Source organism: Salvia hispanica, chromosome 6 (genome assembly GCF_023119035.1).
Source record: "Salvia hispanica cultivar TCC Black 2014 chromosome 6, UniMelb_Shisp_WGS_1.0, whole genome shotgun sequence".
Lineage (NCBI taxonomy): Eukaryota > Viridiplantae > Streptophyta > Magnoliopsida > Lamiales > Lamiaceae > Salvia > Salvia hispanica.
In genome coordinates, this window is record NC_062970.1 from 42,008,972 (window position 1) to 42,029,674 (window position 20,703).

The 20,703-nt window shown below is 37.2% G+C and overlaps 3 protein-coding genes across 6 annotated transcripts; all 3 read right to left on the bottom strand.

Moving 5' to 3' along the window:
• Nucleotides 1-54: 54 nt before the first annotated feature.
• On the bottom strand, nucleotides 55-2,678 carry LOC125195375 (probable pectinesterase 29). Its single transcript, XM_048093533.1, has 5 exons — nucleotides 2,494-2,678; nucleotides 1,782-1,941; nucleotides 1,485-1,697; nucleotides 500-741; nucleotides 55-316 (listed from the first exon to the last, which is right to left on the bottom strand). The coding sequence occupies exons 1-5, from the start codon at nucleotides 2,676-2,678 to the stop codon at nucleotides 187-189; spliced, it is 930 nt and encodes a 309-aa protein (XP_047949490.1). The 3' UTR covers nucleotides 55-186.
• Nucleotides 2,679-8,383: 5,705 nt separating this feature from the next.
• Nucleotides 8,384-14,841, bottom strand: LOC125195376. Its single transcript, XM_048093534.1, has 12 exons — nucleotides 14,641-14,841; nucleotides 14,205-14,275; nucleotides 12,572-12,694; nucleotides 12,130-12,289; nucleotides 11,845-12,057; nucleotides 11,482-11,723; nucleotides 11,205-11,354; nucleotides 10,266-10,391; nucleotides 9,706-9,865; nucleotides 9,399-9,611; nucleotides 8,754-8,995; nucleotides 8,384-8,555 (listed from the first exon to the last, which is right to left on the bottom strand). Exons 1-12 carry the CDS (start codon nucleotides 14,839-14,841, stop codon nucleotides 8,384-8,386), a joined length of 2,073 nt encoding a protein of 690 aa, XP_047949491.1.
• LOC125192730 lies at nucleotides 14,398-20,079 on the bottom strand. Of its 4 annotated transcripts, none has more exons than XM_048090361.1 (15): nucleotides 19,934-20,079; nucleotides 19,802-19,860; nucleotides 19,604-19,715; nucleotides 18,936-19,018; nucleotides 18,667-18,732; nucleotides 18,210-18,310; nucleotides 17,579-17,697; nucleotides 17,421-17,458; nucleotides 17,213-17,334; nucleotides 16,907-17,087; nucleotides 16,705-16,821; nucleotides 16,574-16,618; nucleotides 16,159-16,287; nucleotides 15,871-16,046; nucleotides 14,398-14,846 (listed from the first exon to the last, which is right to left on the bottom strand). In XM_048090361.1, exons 1-14 carry the CDS (start codon nucleotides 19,989-19,991, stop codon nucleotides 15,912-15,914), a joined length of 1,365 nt encoding a protein of 454 aa, XP_047946318.1. In that variant the 5' UTR covers nucleotides 19,992-20,079; the 3' UTR covers nucleotides 14,398-14,846; nucleotides 15,871-15,911. The 4 variants fall into 4 exon arrangements, with proteins under 4 accessions (XP_047946318.1, XP_047946317.1, XP_047946319.1 ...); XM_048090360.1 differs by lacking the exon at nucleotides 14,398-14,846 and adding an exon at nucleotides 15,637-15,782; XM_048090362.1 differs by lacking the exon at nucleotides 14,398-14,846 and having other exon boundaries at nucleotides 15,637-16,046; nucleotides 17,213-17,301.
• Between the last annotated feature and the right edge of the window lie 624 nt (nucleotides 20,080-20,703).

The following is a 20,703-nucleotide window of genomic DNA, read 5'->3' on the forward strand; positions in this document are numbered from 1 at the left end:
TAAAAATATGGGCCAGTCTTACAAAATTCTAATACAAAAAAAACAGAAGGTTGGTGTTGGTGTATATGCAGAGAAAGAAGTGGGTGTCGTTCAGGCGAAGAAGCACCAACGTGGGGTCAGCGGCCAATACATGACGTTCTCAGGCGGCACTCCAGGGCCAGTGGTGGTGTCGACCGACCCCATTTGTCACTTAATGAAGGAAACGCTGGCTAACTTGTTAACCTCTTCATCACTTAGCTTCTTTGCCCATCCAACTCTCATGGAACTATTCGATCCCGGACCCTGACTGTTATACTCTGACAGCGTCAACAGATTCCTGCAAGTACATATTCGAATATTGATTAGATCATGATTGATAAATTAAGGGCTATTTGCTTGTAATTTCTTTAATATTGGACATGTTCTAATTTTGCATAGTATGCAAAATCAGAACTTGCTTGAACTTGAAGAATTTAGTGGTAAATAATCCTAAAAATTAACATGAGAATAAGGCGGTTACTCTTGGCCGACGCTCGTCCAAGGATCCCATCCTTGAGGGACAATGATGTCCGCCATTTGCGTGTTGTAGAATAGGACTCTAGCGTACTTTCCCCACGGCCTTCCAAGATATACCTTCCCCTCCCCAACTATAATACAGTTTTTGAACACGAACCCGTTCGTGTCATTAGGGTTCTCTCTTCTTTGAGCCGTGATGAATCCTGGTCCGTTTAGAGCTCCCCCGGCTACTGATATGGCACAGCTCTGCAAGGAATCGAGATGCTTGCTTTGAGTGATTATGTATTATAACATTGAGATTTTGAAGCATTATACGATCAAGTTAAGTATCACACTTTACCTAATAAATTTACTCTGTTTTTAGATTTGGGACAAGTTTATTTTGTTGTGAGGGTGGAGTAAGAATGGATTAGGATTAATGGAGTAGGTGATCCTTACCGACTTATCAAGTACATAAAGTAGTTAATCATATTGGCAATAGAAAATACCTAGTGATTTTCGCAATTGATATAAACAACGTAACATAGAATGAGAATTGGAATCGCTACAAAAGATAAATGCACTAATCGACTTATTATCAACTAATTTTAAGATTGATAATTTGCACAAAATTAAATCGTCCTATGTATGTTTTTCCTAAATACTAGTAGTATAACACTTTCAATAACAACAAATTACTACCTTTGTCCCCCAAAATTTGTCCCACCTTGACCGGGCATGAATTTTAAAAAATGTAATGGAAAGTGAGTTGAAAAAGTTAGTGGATTGTGAGTCCTACTTTTATATATTAGTTTTATAATAAAATGTGATTAGGAATGAGTTAGTGGAATATGAGGTCCACTACCAAAAATAGTAAAAATGAAATGGGACAAATTTTGGGGAACGGACGGAAATGAAAAAATGGAACAAATTTTCAGGGACGGAGGTAGTACTAACTATAACTATAGTAATTAGTTGATCAAAATGCTGGAAGTGGAAACCGTAATTACCTCAAACAAGGATTGGCCAGCACCAAAGATGAAATCTACGGCACCTTCGATGGTGCAGCGTTCGTAGTAATGTCTGCCTTCAACATCCCACAGTGTGTCTTGCAATCCGAAGAATCCACAACGGTAGAAGGCCGAGTTGTCGCCTTTAATCCGAGCAGCCACCGCCCTTACCATTGGATTCGTATTAACTTTAGGGGGAGTGTTGTATGAATTCTGCACATGCCAAATAATTACTACTTAATAATTTAACTGAAAATAAGTTAATTAATTTGAGCACGTGGTGCATGAGCTTATTACAACAAATGATATGTCCCGAGCAATCGTGTTGTTAGCTTCAGAATTGAAAGTAGCGTCTCGGTCAATGGGGCCATGACCATTCCACGAAATAATGGTGGTTTGAATTCCTGTTCCTTGCAGGATTATGAATGGCTTATCGTAAGGAATAATCACTTGTTCCCTGCAACAAATCAACATCATTTGTAAGAGAATGAGCTATAAACATTTTTATAATTTTCTACACCTCAATTTAATACGGGCTATAAACATTTTTTTTTAAATTTATATAGATTTTAAAATAGAAAAAAAGTACTTGCTCCGTCCTAAGTTATTCGCACCATATTTTTGTTTCGGACCATTCCAAGCTACTTATACTACTACATTTTTTAGGGGCAAAAAATATACTCTCTCATACTCCCTTCGGCTATTTTGAGTATGAGATTTAGAGAGTTAAGCAGTAGAAAATACAATAAAATAGAGTAATTATGTTATATTTTGCCCATAAAAATGAAATGGCTCACTTTAGGTGTGGGTTGTCCTAAAAACATATGAGTAGGTGGGGTGAATGGAATATTTTTTTGTCTCTTTCGGACTTTATTATTACTCCATTTAACCTTTAAACGTCAATTATTCCTCGTGCTCAAAAATGATGCAAGTAGATTGAGACAGATGAAGCAATTAGTAGAGGGTTCATGCTGCATAAACAAAAAAGAAAACGAGTATTGTTGTTGACCGGTAAATGCCTTCTCTGATGTTAATGATAGTCCATTCAAGGTTGCCGGAAGGAACAGAATTAATGGCTGCTTGCACGGTTGTGAAATCGCCCCGATTCGACTGATCAACCACGATTGTTGCAGCGCTAACGGAAGAAACCGATGACAAAAGAGACAAAAATATGCAGATACACCAAGAAGCCATATTTTTTTTATTATGAATGTGGTAAACCAATACACCTTGTTATATAGGGGAAATTTATAATAAACAAATTTGGCAACACATTATATATAATGTGAATACTAGAACATCCTATTATGAATATTTACGAACTGGAGTAAAATCTTGAATCATTTATAGATAAATTTATTTAACTGGTTTGAAATCACGAAAATAAATTGACGTAATAAAAAAAATAGATATTGTACTAATTAATGTAATTAAGATAATTAGATTATGTTGAACGAACGAATTTGATATTGATAGAAATCAAAGTGTCGGTAGAATGGTTCATTCTTATTCAATATGAAAACTGTACAAGGACTAGAGCTTATATAGACTAGGTTATCTCTATACATGGTAAATCTAATTTACATTTATTTGCATTCTAACTATGGTATGATTTGATTCCATATATTGTGCTCCTGATCTTTCATGATCTCCCGTGATTTCTTTCCAACACTCCCCCTCAAGTTAAGTAACGGGACATGAGTTTCCTTAGCCATAATATCTCTGTCAACCCACTTCTAATTCCTCGAAATTCTGCCTCTGCACTAGAGAGTGCCACCACTTTCTATTTCTTGCTCCTCCACGTAACAAGGTTACCTCCGACAAAGGTAAAGTATCCGGCGGTTGACTTCCTGTCGTTCGGGTTCCCTGCCCAGTCTGCATCAGTAAATCCATGTATCTCCATGTGATTGTGTTTCTCAAATATGAGCCCGTGCTCAGCTGTCCCCTTCAAATACCGAATAATTCTCAAGACTGCCTCCCAGTGTTCTTCTTGAGGTGCATGCATAAATTGACTCACCACTCCTACAGCATAGGCAATGTCCGGCCTTGTGTGAGAAAGGTAGATCAGTTTCCCAACTAGTCTCTGATATCTTCCTCTATCTGTCGGTTTAGCTCCTTCCTTTATTTGCAATCCATGATTCTGAACCATCGGGGTGTCTGCTGGCTTGCAGTCTAGCATCCCAATCTCAGCTAGCAAGTCCAACACATATTTCCTCTGATTTATAAATATCCCCTTCTTCGACCTTAGGACTTCTATTCCCAGAAAATACTTCAAAAGGCCCAAGTCTTTCATCTCAAATTCTTGAAACAAGTTCTTCTTTAGCTCGGCTATCTCATCTGTATCATCTCCTGTAATGATCATGTCGTCGACATATATAATGAGGCACGTGATTTTACCATCTTTCTTCTTTAAGAACAGAGTGTGGTCGGAAATGCTTTGTTTGTACCCATATTTTTTCATCACTTCGGTGAATCTTCCAAACCATGCACGTGGGGACTGCTTTAGCCCGTACAATGTCTTCTTCAGTTGGCAGATTTCCCCATCTTGAAATTCTTCTGTGAATCCAGGCGGAGGTTCCATATAAACCGGCTTTGGCAACTCTCCATGAATAAAGGCATTGGTCACGTCAAACTGATGAAGCGGTCAATCCTTATTTGCGGCAATCGAGAACAGAACTCTCACGGTGTTAATCTTTGCCACTGGAGAAAAGGTCTCATCATAGTCTATGCCATATGTCTGGGTGTACCCCTTTGCCACAAGTCGGGCTTTGTATCGTTCTATAGTACCATCTGGCCTTCTCTTAATAGTGAACACCCATCTGCACCCAACAGTCCTCACTCCTTCGGGTAGCTTCCCTTTTACCCACGTATTATTCTTCATTAACGCCTTCATCTCAGTAAACATAGCTTCTCTCCAGTGCTTAATCTTCATAGCTTCCTCGGCTGACTGTGGAATCTCTTCCTCCTCATACAATGCAGCCTCAAATGCTCGGGCCATTTTGGTTAAATTCCCTTGCACAAAATTTGCCACCCCATAGCGACTCTTCTTGCCAATCTTTTCTGGGGAGTATCGTTTTGGTGGTACTCCCCTTGTACTCCGATAGGGAAGTGTATATCGTCCTGTGTCTCCATCAATAACATTTTCCTCTTTTCGCAGTTCTGTGTCAACAGAGTCAGTGGAAACCGGTATAGAGCTGGGATCGGGTTCAGGAATTACCTCGGATATCATCGGAGGAGAATTCTGAGGTGGATGAGCTGACTCTTGTGGTGAGACCTGCTCGGCGGTAGTGACAGCGGGTTCTGGTGGGTCCTCAATTGAAGAGTTTGGAACTGGCACAACCCAACTTAGATAGTCCACTGTACTACCTGGATCACTCTCCCCCTGACTACTAAGGTGGGATTGGTGGTAAAAGAATTCGGTTTCCAAAAAATTGCAATTCATAGTGGTAGTGACCTTTTTGGTAAGAGGATCATAACATCGGTAACCCTTTTGGTTCAGCCCGTACCCTACGAAGACGCATTTGGTAGCACAAGGTGATAGTTTGGATCTTTCATGTTTTGGGATATGGACGTAAACAGTACATCCAAAGACTTTGGGTGAGAGATTTAGGTGTTCTGGAATTTTGGCTAATTTGGATAGGGTATCAAGTGGGGTTTTCATGTGAAGGATTTTAGTTGGTAGGCGGTTTATAAGGTAGATAGAGGTAGCAATGGCTTCGGGCCAGAAATGTTTCGGGACTTTGGATTCGATCATTAGGGCTCGAGTTATTTCAAGAATGGTTCAGTTTTTTCTCTCGGCAACCCCGTTTTGTTCAGGTGTATAGGCACAGGAAGTTTGGTGGATTATTCCTTTTTCTTTGCAAAATTGGGTCATGGTATTGTTAACAAATTCTCTTCCATTGTCGGACCTAAGGGTTTTAATGCTAGTGTGGAACTGTGTTTGGATTAATTTCAAGAAGGAGACGAACCTATCGAAAACTTCAGACTTATGTTTTAAAAAATAAATCCATGTCATTCTAGTGCAATCATCAACAAATATCACAAAATATCTAAACCCATTTCCACCAACAATTGGGGCAGGCCCCCACACATCCGAATGTACTAAAGAAAATATGGAATTCATTCTAGTATTTGTAGGTTTAAACGACTGTCTGTGGCTCTTGGCCAAAACACAAGTTTCACAAGCAAAATTAGCAGGAATAGAAATGTTCGGGTAAAGAAGTTTAAAATAACCAGGAGAAGGGTGTCCTAGTCTTCGGTGCCAGAGCCAAGTCTCTTGTTTCGTGGATCCGTGAGCCAGCATCGCACTACCAGTTTGAGCTATCTCATCCACGTAGTAGAGTCCATGCTTCTCAGTGCCACGCCCAAGAATCCTCCTCGTCTGAATATCCTGCAAGATACAAAAATCCGGATGCATTAGGAGAGTGCAATTCAATTCCTTGGTTACATGACTAATAGACATCGGCCGTTGAGATAATGTGGGAACATATAGACAATTCTTAAGACGAAGTGTAGGAGATATCTCAATAGTCCCGGAACCCACAACAGTAATTAAATCCCCATTAGCAGTCCGAATATATGTCTTAGCAACTTCATCATTAAAATCAACAAAATCACTCTTTTCCGGAGTCATAGTATCAGTCGCACCACAATCAAATATCCATCCTCTCGTATGTGTATCAGATATATTTTGGACATGAAATGCAGCGGAAATATTGTATAGGGGTGCAAAAGAATTTTCAGACACATAACTGGGGTCAATTTCATATTTTAGAGAGTCAGGGGTGCATTTAATCAAGGGATGGGGTCTATTTTCTAAATTATCAAACTGGTGGGGGTGTAATTGCAATTTTCGAGTTTTTCTAGGGTTTGGTTTAAAACCAAACCCTTTACCTCCTTGAAGCGGCACCGCTGTTCCATTCTCCGTTCGCCCGGCGAAATTTCCGACGCCCCGCACGCCGCCGCCGCTGGGCTGACCCTCCTGGTGGTTTCCCGATCTGACCCCGACCGTCTCCCTGGGGTTTCCGCCATCTCCTCCTCGTGATTGTCCGTCGCCGCTTACTCCAACGGCGAATTTTGCCTGAGCTTGTGCGGCTCTCGCCTTCCGTCGCTCCTCCCACCAATCTGGGTATCCTAATCGCTTAAAATAGGTGTCCCATGTGTGTTTTTGTTTTCCACAATGGGAACACCACAATTTCGACGTATCTAGGCGGTCTCCCGGTCGGCTGTTGGTGGCGGTGGGGCGCGGCGATGGTCCATTCTGGTGCGGCGGTCGATTGCTCTGTGCAGCAAATCCGTGTCCAATATCCCCAAGTGATGAATCGGCGTTACTGCCGTCGGCGTCTATGGTGGGTGCGGCGGATGTTGGTGGCATGATTCGACGTCGAGCCGCCTCCGTCTTCACCCACCCGTAGGCTGCCGCTACTGATGGGTATGGCTCATCCTTCAAGATCTCTCGCCGGATTACATCATACTCCTGGTTTAGTCCCGTTAAGAACTTGATTAATCTCTTCTCGTTTGAATGTACTCTGTATTGATCTACTCCTTTGTCGCAGCAAGTCACAGGCTGCTTTTGGCAGCGATCAATCTCCACCCATAGTCCGTGGAGTTTGCGGTAATATGTCTCTAAGTCGAGTTTTCCTTGTCTGATTGCGATTACTTTATCTTCCAGATCGTAGATGAGATATTTGTCCGCCTTGCTCTCGAATGTTACAGCGATGCTATCCCACAATGCTTTTGATGTTTGGTGATGGGCAAAATCAGCGATTATGTCGTTCTCAATGTTGTCGACGATCCAGGAGAACACCACCAGGTCGTTCTCCTCCCATTCATCGAACCCCCTGCTCCCTGATTCCGGAGGATCGTTCTTGATGTAGGAGTACGCCCCTCGGCCTCCGATCTTCACCTTGATCAGCCTTGACCATAAGGGGTAGTTCTTTCCATTCAACTTGAATGCTATGGTGATACCCTTGCTGTTTCTCAAGCTTTTCTGTTCTGGATTCGGTTTGGTATCTTCCTCTGTATCTGACATATTTCTGTGTAGGATTCGGTCAGTTTGCTGGTTTCGATTTTGGCTAAAAAAGGTCGGGAATTGGTATATCGGCTATGATGAAATTTTTCTGAGCCAGGATCGTTACTGCTCTGATGCCATGATAGAAATCAAAGGGTCGGTAGAATGATTCATTCTTATTCAATATGAAAACTGTACAAGGACTAGAACTTATATAGACTAGGTTATCTCTAAACATGGTAAACCTAATTTACATTTATTTGCATTCTAACTATGATATGATTTGATTCCATATATTGTGCTCCTGATCTTTCGTGATCTCCCGTGATTTCTTTCCGACAGATATACTGGCTGGATTGATATATGCGCAAACTTGATAATACTAAATCGGTACTAGATGTCGATAAACTTGTTTGAGTAGATTGGTAATATTTTGGAAATAAACATCTAATTAATGATAGAAAACGTTAATCCTATAAAAATAGATTTTTAAGAAACCGCATATAGAGATTAATGTTCCTTATTTGCATTTTTTCTATTTTTTTATAGAGACTATCCATAATAGTACTCTCTCCATCCCAAGGTATTAGACCAACTTTCCTTTTTGGGATGTCCCAACATATTAGACTCATTTCATTTTTTAGTAAAAAGCATCTATCTTATTTTATTCTCCACCTACTTTTTTCTCTCTTCTCTTCCCTACTTTTTCCCTCTCTCATACTTTACTCTCTCCACTTTAACTATTTAAATATCAATTCCTTAAATCATATGCTCAAAAGAAGTGAGCCTAATACTCCGGGACGGAGGGAGTATTAAAATTCATCATAGATCGAAAATATTAGAACACATTACACAATAATTTTGTAGTTCACTGTAAAACTAGATTAAACTAAGGGCCCAGAACTTTAAACGCTTGATCAACCCATCCTTGATTATCAATGAAGGAAATGGTGGCTAACTTGTTAGCCTCTTCGTCACTCATCTTCTTCGCCCATCCCACTCTCTTAGAACTCATCGAACCTGGACCGCTACATTTATACTCTGAAAATGATAATTGATTCCTGCAAGTACATATTCGAATACTGATTAGATATTAATGGTTAAAAGTAAGGGTTATTTGCGTATAAATTCTTCAATCTTGGGCAGATTCTGAATCTGCATACCACCTTTAGAGCTAGTATGCAAATTCAGAATTTGCCGAAAGTTCAAAGATTTATAGACAAATAACCCTAAAATTAACATGAGGATAGGGCGTTTACTCCCGTCCGGAGCTATTCCAAGCATCCCATCCTTGAGGGACAATAATGTCGGACATTAGTGTATTGTAAAAGAGGACTCTAGCGTAATCTCTCCATGCCCTTCCTAGAAACACCTTCCCCTCCCCAACTATGTTGCATGTCTTGAACACGAACCCGTTCGTATCGTTAGGTTTCTCTCTCCCTTGAGCTGTGATGAATCCCGGTCCGTTTACAGCTCCTGCAGCTACTGAAATGGTGCAACCCTGCAAAGAATCGGTGCAATTACTTAGAGTGATTATGCCCTAAGATTTGAGTTTTTTATTACAAAGATTAAATAAACTTGTCGGTGATGCGAGTATATCTCATGGATTGTGGCTATAACATTATGTTTACAAAATTAGGTGGAGTTTTTTCCACTAGGAATCTAGTGTCACACTTTCAGTAACAACAAATTATTCCTTACTAAAGTGATTTATTTTAAAGTTGGACAAGCCCTCTTTTTTTGTACATACGTAATTTTTTATATCGTCAATTGATAATTGAAATGATGTACTAGTAGTAGATTTGAAGAGGCAACTGAAATCAATATATAACTCTTACGAGCTACTCAACTTCCAAATAATTTTAATATTTACTTAAAATGCAGAAAGTGGAAACACTAATTACCTCGTACAAGGATTGGGCAGCGCCAAATATGAAATCTACGGCACCTTCAATTGTACAACTTTTGTAGTAATGTCTGCCCTTAACATCCCACAATGTGTCCTGCAATCCGAAGAATCCACAACGGTAGAAGGCCGATTTGTCGCCTTGAATCCGAGCTGCCACCGCCGGCACTAAGGGATTTTTATTACCCTTTGGGGGAGAGTTGTAGGAATTCTGCACATGCCAAATAATTACTCTACCTAATTAACTAATAATCCAATTGAAAACAACGTAACTAATTCGAGCACGTGGTGCATGAGCTCGTTACAATGAACGTTATATCCCTGGCGATTGTGTTGTCGGCTTCAGAACTGAAAGTAGCAGTTTCGTTAATGTCGGCATGACCATTCCACGAAATGAAGGTGTTGTTACTTCCGGATCCTTTCAGGAAGATGAATTGCTTATCCATAGGAATAATCACTTGCTCCCTGCAACACACTATTTATTAAAGAGAGGGATGATTGCAGGCATGGGCGGGCGCAGAAAAAGTTGGTAGTAAGGAATGTAAGTAGGAATTTGTGCTTCAGTAGTATTGACTTGGTTAGGGCTTAACATGATTTTCCAAAAAAATTAAAAATTTATAAGTAGAAAATAATAATGATAAAAAAAAAAAACAAAATTGGATAAGGGCTTAAGCCCTACCCTCTTAACTAGTGTGTCCGCCCATGATTGCAGGCGGTGGCCGATTTTCTCTGAAAAAATTCGGACGTAGAAAAATATGTTGCCAGAGGACACAAAAAGAGCTTATACTTATATATACCTACAAAATTAATTAACTCAAAAGCAAATCATTTTATTATTTGTATATTCAGAAAAATTGAGTAACACCTATAAGTGCCTGGTTTGATGTCAATGGTAGTCCATTTGGTGTTGTTGGAAGGGACGGAATTAATGGCGGCTTGTACGGTTGTGAAACCACCGCGCTTCGATGGATCAACCACGATTATGTCGGCGCTAATCAACGAAACTAATGACCAGAGAGACAAAATTATACAGATGCACCATTTTTGGGATGCCATATTTTTTTCTTTTGTAATAAACCAAATACACCTTGTTCTATTATGGATTGTATACTCAATGTTAATTTACTCGAATGGTCTGTGTTATCTGTATATATACTGACTTAGTGACTTGAGTGAATATGTTAGCTTTATCCTTAAGTTAAAGATGACGGAATAAGTTATCGTGTTCATTTAACTAATGATCTTCATTCATTTTTTTCATCTACTTACAAAAGATAATATTACTATTACTTGATAATAGCCTTAAAAGGGGATCAAATTTCAATTTAACAAATGCAATTGAATTAATAAAATAAGCTTCTTTTAATTAATAGGTGATAAGTTCAAATTACCATTTACAGAAAATGAGGAATCGACATTAATACTTTTTTTTTAGAAATGAGAAAGGAAAAAAATCCCCTAATTTTATATTTAATACACACTACGATATTTTATGTGCATGGCAAGGATGGCAAATTTAGTTTATGCATACTATAACATAATGAAGATTGACATATTATATCTTTTCTATCATTTGTAGGTAATTGTAGCCGTTATTTTTTTATTGCAATATTTGTGTATTGTGTATCATTTGTAGCGGTTATAATTGATAGAAATATGTAAAAAAACATAAAGAAAATAGAACTTGAAGTACACTAGAACAAAAATTGAACATGTATGGCCCATAGACATAATATGAATATACGTACAAATCATACACTTAGTTATACGTGTATTAGTATGTATTTAATAGATATGTTCAAACGCTCGTTTAATCCATCCATGATTGTCAATGAAGGACAATGTTGCTAACTTGTTAGCCACTTCATCACTCAGCTTCTTCGCCCACCGGACTCTCCTCGAATTCGTTGAACCTGGGCCCCAACATTTATACTCCGATAGCAACAATTGATTCCTGCAAGTACATATTGGAATATCAATGATTAGATCTCAATGGATAAAATTAAGGGCTATTTGCAAAGGATATATTCCGAATTTACTAGCAAATAACCCTGAAATTAACATGAGAATAATGTTGTTACTCTTTGCCCGCGCTTTTCCAAGCATCCCATCCTTCAGGGACAATGATATCGGACATTTGCGTGTTGGAAAATATGACTCTAGCGTAATCTCTCCACGGCCTTCCAAGATACGCCTTCCCCTCCCCAACTATGTTGCAGTTCTTGAACACGAACCCGTTCCTGTCGTTAGGGTTCTCTCTCCCTTGAGCTGTGATGTATCCCGGTCCGTCTAAGGACCCTGCAGTTACTAATATAGTACAACTCTGCAAAGAATTAGGGTTTTTATTGTGAGTGATTATGCATTATAAGATTGAGTTTTTGAATAATCTTTTTCCAAATTAGGTCAATCTTAAAATACAGAAAGTGGAAACCCTAGTGAATTACCTCGAACAAGGATTGGGCAGCACCAAATATGAAATCTACGGCACCAGCAATGGTACAACTTTTGTAGTAATGTCTGCCTTGAACATCCCACAATGTGTCCTGCAATCCGAAGAATCCACAACGGTAGAAGATCACTTTGTCACCTTGAATTTGAGCTGCCACCGCCGTAGCCATCCCATTTTTATTGTCCTTTGGGGGAAAGTTGTAAGTATTCTGCACATGCCAAATAATTACTCAATAATTCAACTGAAAACAGCTTGAGCACATTCTGCGTGAGCTTATTACAATGAACGATATGTCCTCGGCAACTATGTTGTCGGCTTTAGATGTGAATGCAGCGCTTTCGTTAATGGCACCATGACCATTCCACGAAATGAAGGTGTTTTTACTTCCTGCTCCTTTCAGGAATATGAATGGCTTATCACTAGGAATATACACTTTTTCCCTGCAACAAATCAGCATTATTTTTAAGAGATGAGATGATGATCCAAATAAATGTAGGTTGAGGAGTGACTACAGTCTACAGTGGCGGACGCAGAGAAAAACTCTAACTATGTTTTCTTAATAATTTTCTAGATATGGGGTTAAAAGTATTTTTGGACAATTTCATAGAAAATAGAATAAAATGAGTATTTAGTAGGATCCGAGGTATATGGGAAAATGGAGGGATTCAGGTAATTTTATCAGGACGTACTAAAAAGAAAAATGATTATGTATTATTGTTGACCTGTAAGTGCCTTTTTTGATATCAATGGTAGTCCATTTGGTGTTGCCGGAAGGGATGGAATTAATGGCGGCTTGTACGGTTCTGAAACCACCACTCGTCGACTGATCAACCACGATTGTTGCAGCCCCAATGGAAAAAAGTGATGACAAGAGAGACAAAAATATGCAGATACACCATTTTTGAGATGCCATAATTTTTTTCTTTTGAATGTAGCTAGTAAACCAATACAACTTGTTCTATTATTGATTCTATAAGTGTTTGTATTCTCAGTTGAGTATGCTGTATATATGTTACTAGGATTTATGAAGTCACTAAACAGTGAATAAGTTTCAGAATCTTGTTCATTTCACCCATTCCTTCTTTTTTTTTCTTTTTCAGTTAACGTTTTCATGATCATATTTTATTTCATTTCATGCATGGTTAATTTCTTTTGATTTCCTTCCTAAGTTCTGCTGATTGATTTCAATTTTGAGCAAATTTGTAAACATTTATATGAGATTGCACAATATTAATGCACTGTCCACAAAATGTGCGTTACAAAAATAAAATACTATGCTAAAATATGGTCATTAAAAATGGAACTAAACCATATTGAATATTGACTCAACAATTCAAGCGCAAAACGTATAAATGAACAGAGGTAAAAAATCTCTAAAACATAGTAACACATATCTTATACTAGTAATTAATAAACTTTGGATATAATGAGATCAGTATAATCTTTGATATATATATATATATATATATGCATCTAAACCAGCTAGTAGTGATATATTCCAATTAATGGAAATATAAACAGGCAAATAACCAAAAGAAAAGCAAAATCTCTTGTTCACTCATGAAAATCTTGATATAACCTTTAAAAATTGCTCAGATTTCAACTTAATATACTAGTAATAAAATGCAATTGAATTAATAATAAGAAAGCTTTTTTTCAATGAATGGGTTACGGGTTCCAATTACCATGTAGAGAAAATGAGGAATCATCAATAGACAATCTTTATTAGAAATGACAAATGAAGACATGCCTGATTTCGAATTTAATACACACTAGCATCATGAAGATTGAAAAATTACATATTTCGAGGTAGAAAAAATGTATACTCCATTCAACCCACTTTCTTTTTTAATTCGACTATTACTAAAATTAGAACCACCTTTATCTCTTTTTTACTTTAATCTCTCTATTTAACACACAAAATTAAAGTGCATTAAATCTAATTTGCCTAAGGAATGGGTCATCATCCTTGCAAAGGAGGGAGTACTATTTAGTAACTTGACATTCTACATCATTTTGAGGTAGAAAAACTATATATTCCCTATGTCCCATTAAAAATGAAACATTTTCCTTTTTAGTTTGTCCTATTAAAAATGAAACGTTTCCTCAAATGAAAACATCTATATCTCTACTTTTTCATCCCTCTTACTTTACTCTCTCTACATTAAACCACAAAACAACACTACATAAAAACTTATGCCGATTCCCAAATGTTGCATATTTAATGGGACGGAGGAGTATTTTGTATACTTTGGTAGCCTATTGTCATAAATATGTAACACTTTAGGAAAATATTGAAATTTTAAATTAAACTAGTATCACGCATGTGCTATGAACAGATTAATAGTATATTTTTAAACGCTAATTTTCAATTTTAAATTAATTGAAAAAATTAGAATCAATATTAAAAATGAACAAAGTAACAATTTCAATTATATGAAAATAAAAAAATCTATGCAAATCAACATTGAAAGCATAATAAATTTGAAACAAATCATATAATATAATGTTTAAACATTAAATCATGGAGTATGAAGATAACAATATAGGATCAACTATAAAGTAACATAGATGGACTAAAAATCTAATCATTACTATTAAAAAAAATTATAATTATTAAAAACAAAAATAAAGAAAATGGTGGTAACATCGATCTAAAAAAGAAACATAGTAATGGACCGACAACCAAAGAAATTGAGGAAGCCTCGAGCTCATTGAACATGGTGTGAAATGATTCTATGGCGTGATGGTGTCAAGCTTTCCTTCTATTGTAAGAACAAAAATGGTATGCCTGAGTTCTTCTATAAGGTAAGTAGGAAAAGCAGCCAGCAAATGAATCAACAATGATTGCAGCGAAGATAGGGATGAAAGTGATGCTTCCATTGACATAGTTGGTGATTTTAGCAGCATCAATGTCTTCAAAATGGAACTCATCTCTCAGGAATGTAAAAAGGTTGGCATATAATCCCGATGAGAATGTCAAACAACCCATTGTTGTTGTTTCACCACAACAAAATTAAACATTAATTCAATACTTGTAAAAATGGTTTAAGAATTAAAAGAGACATGAAAAAGAAACTGTGATGAAAGGGAAGGTGATCCATCCGCCACGAGCGCGGTGCAGAAGTGCTTCACTCTCCATCATCACTCAATTCTCACTCTAACTTGATTTTTGGTTTTCTCCAAATTGTTCCAACTCAACTTTGTTTCCACGCAAATGAAGAGACAGAGATGAAAGTAATGATGAAAATGAGGGTATGGGAAGAAGCGGTTATGGAAGAGTGGGGAAGTGTTCAGTAAATGGGGTGGGGTTGCCTACGTGTATCAAATCAATAATATCTATTTTAAAAATAAAATTTTCTTAAATACCCCAAAACTCCTTTTTCATGTATTGTATAGATAGATATCTATACTTATTAAATAGTATATAACAGTTTAGGGAAATATTGTAGCCTTTGTAGTATAATAACTTTGAATCAAGTTAGAAATCGTAAGAAAATTTATCAATTTTCCATATCATTTCTTTTTATTGCTATAGAATAACAAAACTAATTTATCTCATTTTGGGTCAACCACCATGATTTTAAATTGAAATAAAGTAACTCAAATTGAAACAACGAGAATTATTTCATTCTGGGTCAACCACTTCGGTTAATTTTGAACCACGGGCTATTTGGTTTAGAGTCTGTAAAATTGTTGGGCTATTCAGACCAACCCACGAGTTTCGAGTTAAATTGACCAAACAAAACAACAAATAATAATAATAATACTAATATCTATTCTAAGATCATCACAAACAAGCAAATAACCATTCATGAAAATCTTGTACCAATATAATAGCCGCCTATATCATTCTTTGAATGTGGGAAAAGAATATATTCTTGTCAATCTAAAGCAGCTCAAGCAATTACTAATGCTTCAACATTTTGTGATCTGCAAAATTTTGCCAGAATACAGCACAATTTTTTTTCATTTCTGTTTCTAAAAATTTATTGGTAGCAAATGTTTTCTCCAAACTCACCTGTGGTTTCAACAAAACAAATGGAAGAGGATCCCATCAGTCTACTTGGTGTTATGTGTTGGAACGCTCAGGTAGAACTTGGTGTTCTTGAAATCATCCAGCATCGGATTGTATCCATCTTTGGTTCTCGTCTTGGAAGGAATGCCAAATTCTTCCATAAAAGATGATGTATCAAGCTACAGTGGAGTAGCAAATACAGGGAGACGAAGATAGTAGTTAGAACACAACGTATTCAGCAACAAAAATGTGTCATTTCCACATACTATAATTTTGTGAAGTCGAATTTACCATAAGGGTTCGCCTCTTCTTTCCTATCTTCAATGGTTTAGCTTCGGTTGGCTTTAACCATCCAGAGCAATAGTGATCAATATCTTCTAGAAGGCAAAAGTCCGTTGGAAAAAATATATCGGCGTCACCCTGTAAAGGAAGACATCGATCGCATTACGGTTGTGAAGGGTGCATATAAGTAAACAGTTATTTTAGTATGTTGTTGTTTCAGTTCTTCTTCCAACTCATCTCAAGAATCGTAACCATAAGAAATCTTAATTAACCTTCAACTCTCATGGGTGAACGACAGAAAGGCATTTCTTGAGTAAGGATAATTGATGTATGGTACGGTTGTTAGACATGGAAAACTATTGATGAACGACACATCTAATAAACACTCTGTTTCATAAAGGTGACAGCAACAAAGGAAACAAACCTTGGCATCCAGGTAACTGTTATGATCTGAGTTAGTGCCATCTTTCTGCAAACAAATAGGATAGAACCACAAATAAACTTCATTGAAGGGAATTTAATGAAACATTACTAATATAATTAAGAGTACTGAACCTTGCTGGCAACGAGAGGGGCGCGTTCGCCTGGTATTGTTACATCAGGAAGGTAAGTGAAATCGGACGCGATTAAGGACATCTTTGGTAAGGCGCCATGTAGAACTTGTAGGAGTTTCTGTATATTTCAGTGTAGTATAATTGCATAAATATGTGAATCCAGAACAACTGTAAGAATTGGAAATATTATTAAAAGATCTTACTAAACAACCGGTTGGTAGCCAGCTTCTTCGAGGCCTCGGGAACACTTTAGCCAAAAAACTTTGAGCGATTGAACCCATCCTGCTTCCATGAGGTTTACCGTCTTTTGCCAAATCCAGGATTTCCATGCAACTTTCAATAAGTGAATCTTCCAAAGGCTTATACAGCTCAGAGAGTTCGGGCCTATTGACGAACACATGAAGACAAACAGAAAATAGTAAATTACTTTGATATAAATGCAGTATATAACACGCAAAACGAGCAAAGCAAAGAACATCCATTCCAAGTAAAAGGTAAATCAGAATTACTTGTCATGTCTTTTTTCAACCCAAACTTCCATCCAAGGTGAGACTTGATCCTTAGAATAGATTAGATCATGTGGAAGATTATCAAGCACCTGCAAAAGTTTATCAGACAAACGACCCATATGCTGGTTATAGATTTTTCATGTCAATAATAAGAATATCCAAACTTGTGTTATCTAACCAGTCAATTCTCGATCCTAAGTTTACATACCTCCAGCATTATCACCCAACATGGTTGTTGCTCAGAACCTGTTACAACAGACATAAGTTCAGACTAAGCCCTGGTTCCCAAACATTTTTTGTTCTTCATAATTCATGTATAGATGAAACAACAACTTAACAAAGGCGGCATCAATAAAGCAGGCATACCCCATCCACTTGGATCAGCAGCATCACGACATTCTACCCTGAACTTTTTCGCGTGGCTACTAACTTCTCCGACAGTTTCCAGCTGCTTTTTGGCCAGCGAAGAACTAATTTCCACTGAACTGAAACATATCACATTATTACAATTATTATCTACAAATATCTCAAAAGTATAACATCCCAAAATAAAATTCTATTATAATGCCTTATTTGGGAAATATCAACCCTACTTCAAAATCTTCAAAAATTCATATCAGTATTCCATCTAGTTCTAAGTTTAATCGGTACTGGATAACCGAATACCAGGGGCGGAGCCAGCATGTATGGAGCTGGGTCAAATGCCCCCCCTCATGCCTTCAACACTATTGTATTTTTATATATAAATTCTCAATTATATTAACAAAATACACTAAATGCCCCTCTCAAATACATAAAATTTTTCTACATAATATATTTTTGCCCCTCTTCAAGTGAAATCCTAGCTCCGCCCCTGCCGAATACATTGTATACTTCATGTATTAACCTAGGGGTGGTTGTGGTATATTATTAGCCAAGCATGCTAAGGAAATAGAGGCACCAGTAAAACAGACGAGCCAAAAATCTTCTCAACAGCATGTATCAGGACATTACATACATATATTGCATACTATCATAAATTCTTGAAGGTGCATTCACTTTTATGTAATCCATTACACCCCTCGCACAGGTTCCTGATCCCCCTCCGATCTCATATATCTGAAATACAATGTAACAAATAAAAATGTTTATAGGAAGAGGGATGAGGTGAGCATGGACAAAATATGATCAATCAGATTTTCCAGAACTTACAACTTTTGCAGAAGACAAAATTAAGCCAGATATTGCCATACGAATCTAAACTTTTTATTTTACAGCAATAAGCATGCCAACCAGGACTCTAACTATACCACAGCCTTGGAATTTCGGACAGATGGTTAAAGTACTAATTGTATTGCCATTGTCTATTCCTAGTTTAATATGATCTAAAACCAGAGTGAATCTGCATATGAATCATGATAGGAGTACAAGATATTCACATGTTTGTCTATCTACTCAAAAAATGATGCACTTACTTTTAGTGGAACAGATAGGTTAGTAGTCCGGAGAATTGCTTCAGCTATTCCATGGGCATACCAAGGCTTCAAAAAGAACAGATATTAACATAATAAGCAATGAAAATAGTGAGAAACAAAAGCCAGTATTATTTTTCAAAAATGTATAACATGCAGAAATAATGCCGTATGTTCAGATAGGTTATTCTTCACATTAGCCCCCTACTTCACTATCAAACAAGAAGTTTGAAATAAGGTGATACTTTTGCATCTCAATCATCGAACTTTACCTTAAAAAGCTCCACCGGGGTAAACCAAGATATATCGTTCTGCTTGTAGATAGCATCCACGTGCTTTGTATAAGCTTTCCGGCCTTCAAATTTGTTGCACTTTGAACAGTTAGAGCACATACATAAAAATAACTCCAAGGCATCCAAGCAAGAGAGTTGTAAGACCAAATGCTTGAAAATCCATTTAATAGTTCCCAAGGCCCATAATGTGATCTATGTCATACTGAAATTTTGTATTACACTAAACTATGAGAGAGGGGTAACTACTGAGTAGCAACCCTCAGCTCAATAACGAAGAATGTCAACATGTGAATTTAGCACACTGAAATGGATATCCTTTCTTGCTACAAATATACATAAAGAACTATCAAGCCACCAGGGTATACAACAGCCCACAATCTTGGTAATCGTGAGCTTCTAAATGTTAGTTTTGCTTCGAAATCAACAAGCACCCCTTTTTCACATGAGTAAAATATTCTTGACAAAATCATCCATTGGAAAGGTTAATCAAGCTGGCAGATAATATATCAGAAACACTCTCGATTCAAAACACAATCACAACCTTCCTTAGCTCAACCTCGCAACACCCTAAGCCAAGAAGTAATAACATGATTTATATCTCAAAAAAATCTAACAAAAATTAAATATCCACAAACATGTCAGCTAACCGTCGAGCTGATTGAACTTAATGCTTCGATCAAGCACTCCAACTGAGTCCGACCTTTGAGAAAAATATCCATGTTCTGGATCATACAAAGCCGCACGAATAAAATCCCTAACCTTCAACATTCAAAAAAACGTTGAACAAAATGAGAGCCCAAAATTCCAAAATCAATTCTTTAGCTGAGACAAAGAGGAGAGATTACGAGAACTGGGGATTCACCAACGAAGTTTGTGGAGAAGTAGGCCGGGGAAAATGGATTTACTGCAAAAACGAAAACTGTTTAGTGAATTCACACAAAATTGAATTCCACATGACAACACGCGCACACACACACCTCTGGGAGAGAAAAGGAATGAGGAGAGGGATCTGGAGGAGGCAATGCGAGCTGCCATTTCTGCACTCTTTGAGTCTTTTCAATGCTTGACTTGTATCATCCCCTTGTTCGTCTACACTCTACTCAGCATTTTCTGCAGTCTTCGAGGGGTTTTGCGGAAGAGAGAGGCGTTGAAGAAACGCGACTTCATGAGGTTTATCTGTAGTTGCTGAACGATTTTTCAACAGTTGGATTTGCTAATTTTAATTTGTCAGTCCAATGATAAAAACCAATTTTCTTTTCATTTAAATCCAAAAAAGAAAAATACTAACTAATTTATTTTTTCACTAATTTTTATTTTTTGTTACCCAATCCTCATGCCGACGGGCAGAGTACTAATTCTTTGTCTCAGCTATCAGCGCATTTAACGATAGCGATAGGGGTCTGACTAACCTCCCTTTATATTGTTCCATTGTCTTCCCAAATACATATTTTATATTTTATCTATCCCATTCAAAATGAAGCATTTTTAGCATGAGATTTTATACGGCTCCCCTATAACGTAGTATTAAGTGAAAAGATAACAAATAGATAGTAGTGTTCACCATTTTAGAAATATGTCATTTTGAGTGAAAATATAAAAAAAATGCATTCTTTTAAATAAAAAAGAGAGAATTATAAAAACAAAGTTATAGGATGGCATGGTTTTTGGAGTATAAATGAAAATCATAACATCAATGGCCCCATAAAACAGAATTTTGAAAGTTGTTCATGTGTGCTGGAGATGAACA

Excerpts from the sequence above, each read along its gene's own strand:
- LOC125195375 (XM_048093533.1), bottom strand. The coding sequence starts at position 2,678 with ATGGCTTCTTGGTGTATCTGCATATTTTTGTCTCTTTTGTCATCGGTT. Across the intron at positions 1,698-1,781 it reads CTCGGGACATATCATTTGTT|AATTCATACAACACTCCCCC; the intron begins GTAATAAGCTCA and ends TGGCATGTGCAG. Across the intron at positions 742-1,484 it reads CTGGCCAATCCTTGTTTGAG|AGCTGTGCCATATCAGTAGC; the intron begins GTAATTACGGTT and ends GATTCCTTGCAG.
- LOC125195376 (XM_048093534.1), bottom strand. The coding sequence starts at position 14,841 with ATGGGTTGTTTGACATTCTCATCGGGATTATATGCCAACCTTTTTACA. Across the intron at positions 12,058-12,129 it reads CCGAGGACATATCGTTCATT|AATACTTACAACTTTCCCCC; the intron begins GTAATAAGCTCA and ends TGGCATGTGCAG. Across the intron at positions 9,612-9,705 it reads CCAGGGATATAACGTTCATT|AATTCCTACAACTCTCCCCC; the intron begins GTAACGAGCTCA and ends TGGCATGTGCAG.
- LOC125192730 (XM_048090361.1), bottom strand. The coding sequence starts at position 19,991 with ATGGCAGCTCGCATTGCCTCCTCCAGATCCCTCTCCTCATTCCTTTTC. Across the intron at positions 18,311-18,666 it reads ACCTATCTGTTCCACTAAAA|ATATATGAGATCGGAGGGGG; the intron begins GTAAGTGCATCA and ends ATTGTATTTCAG. Across the intron at positions 17,335-17,420 it reads GTTGGGTGATAATGCTGGAG|CATATGGGTCGTTTGTCTGA; the intron begins GTATGTAAACTT and ends ATCTATAACCAG.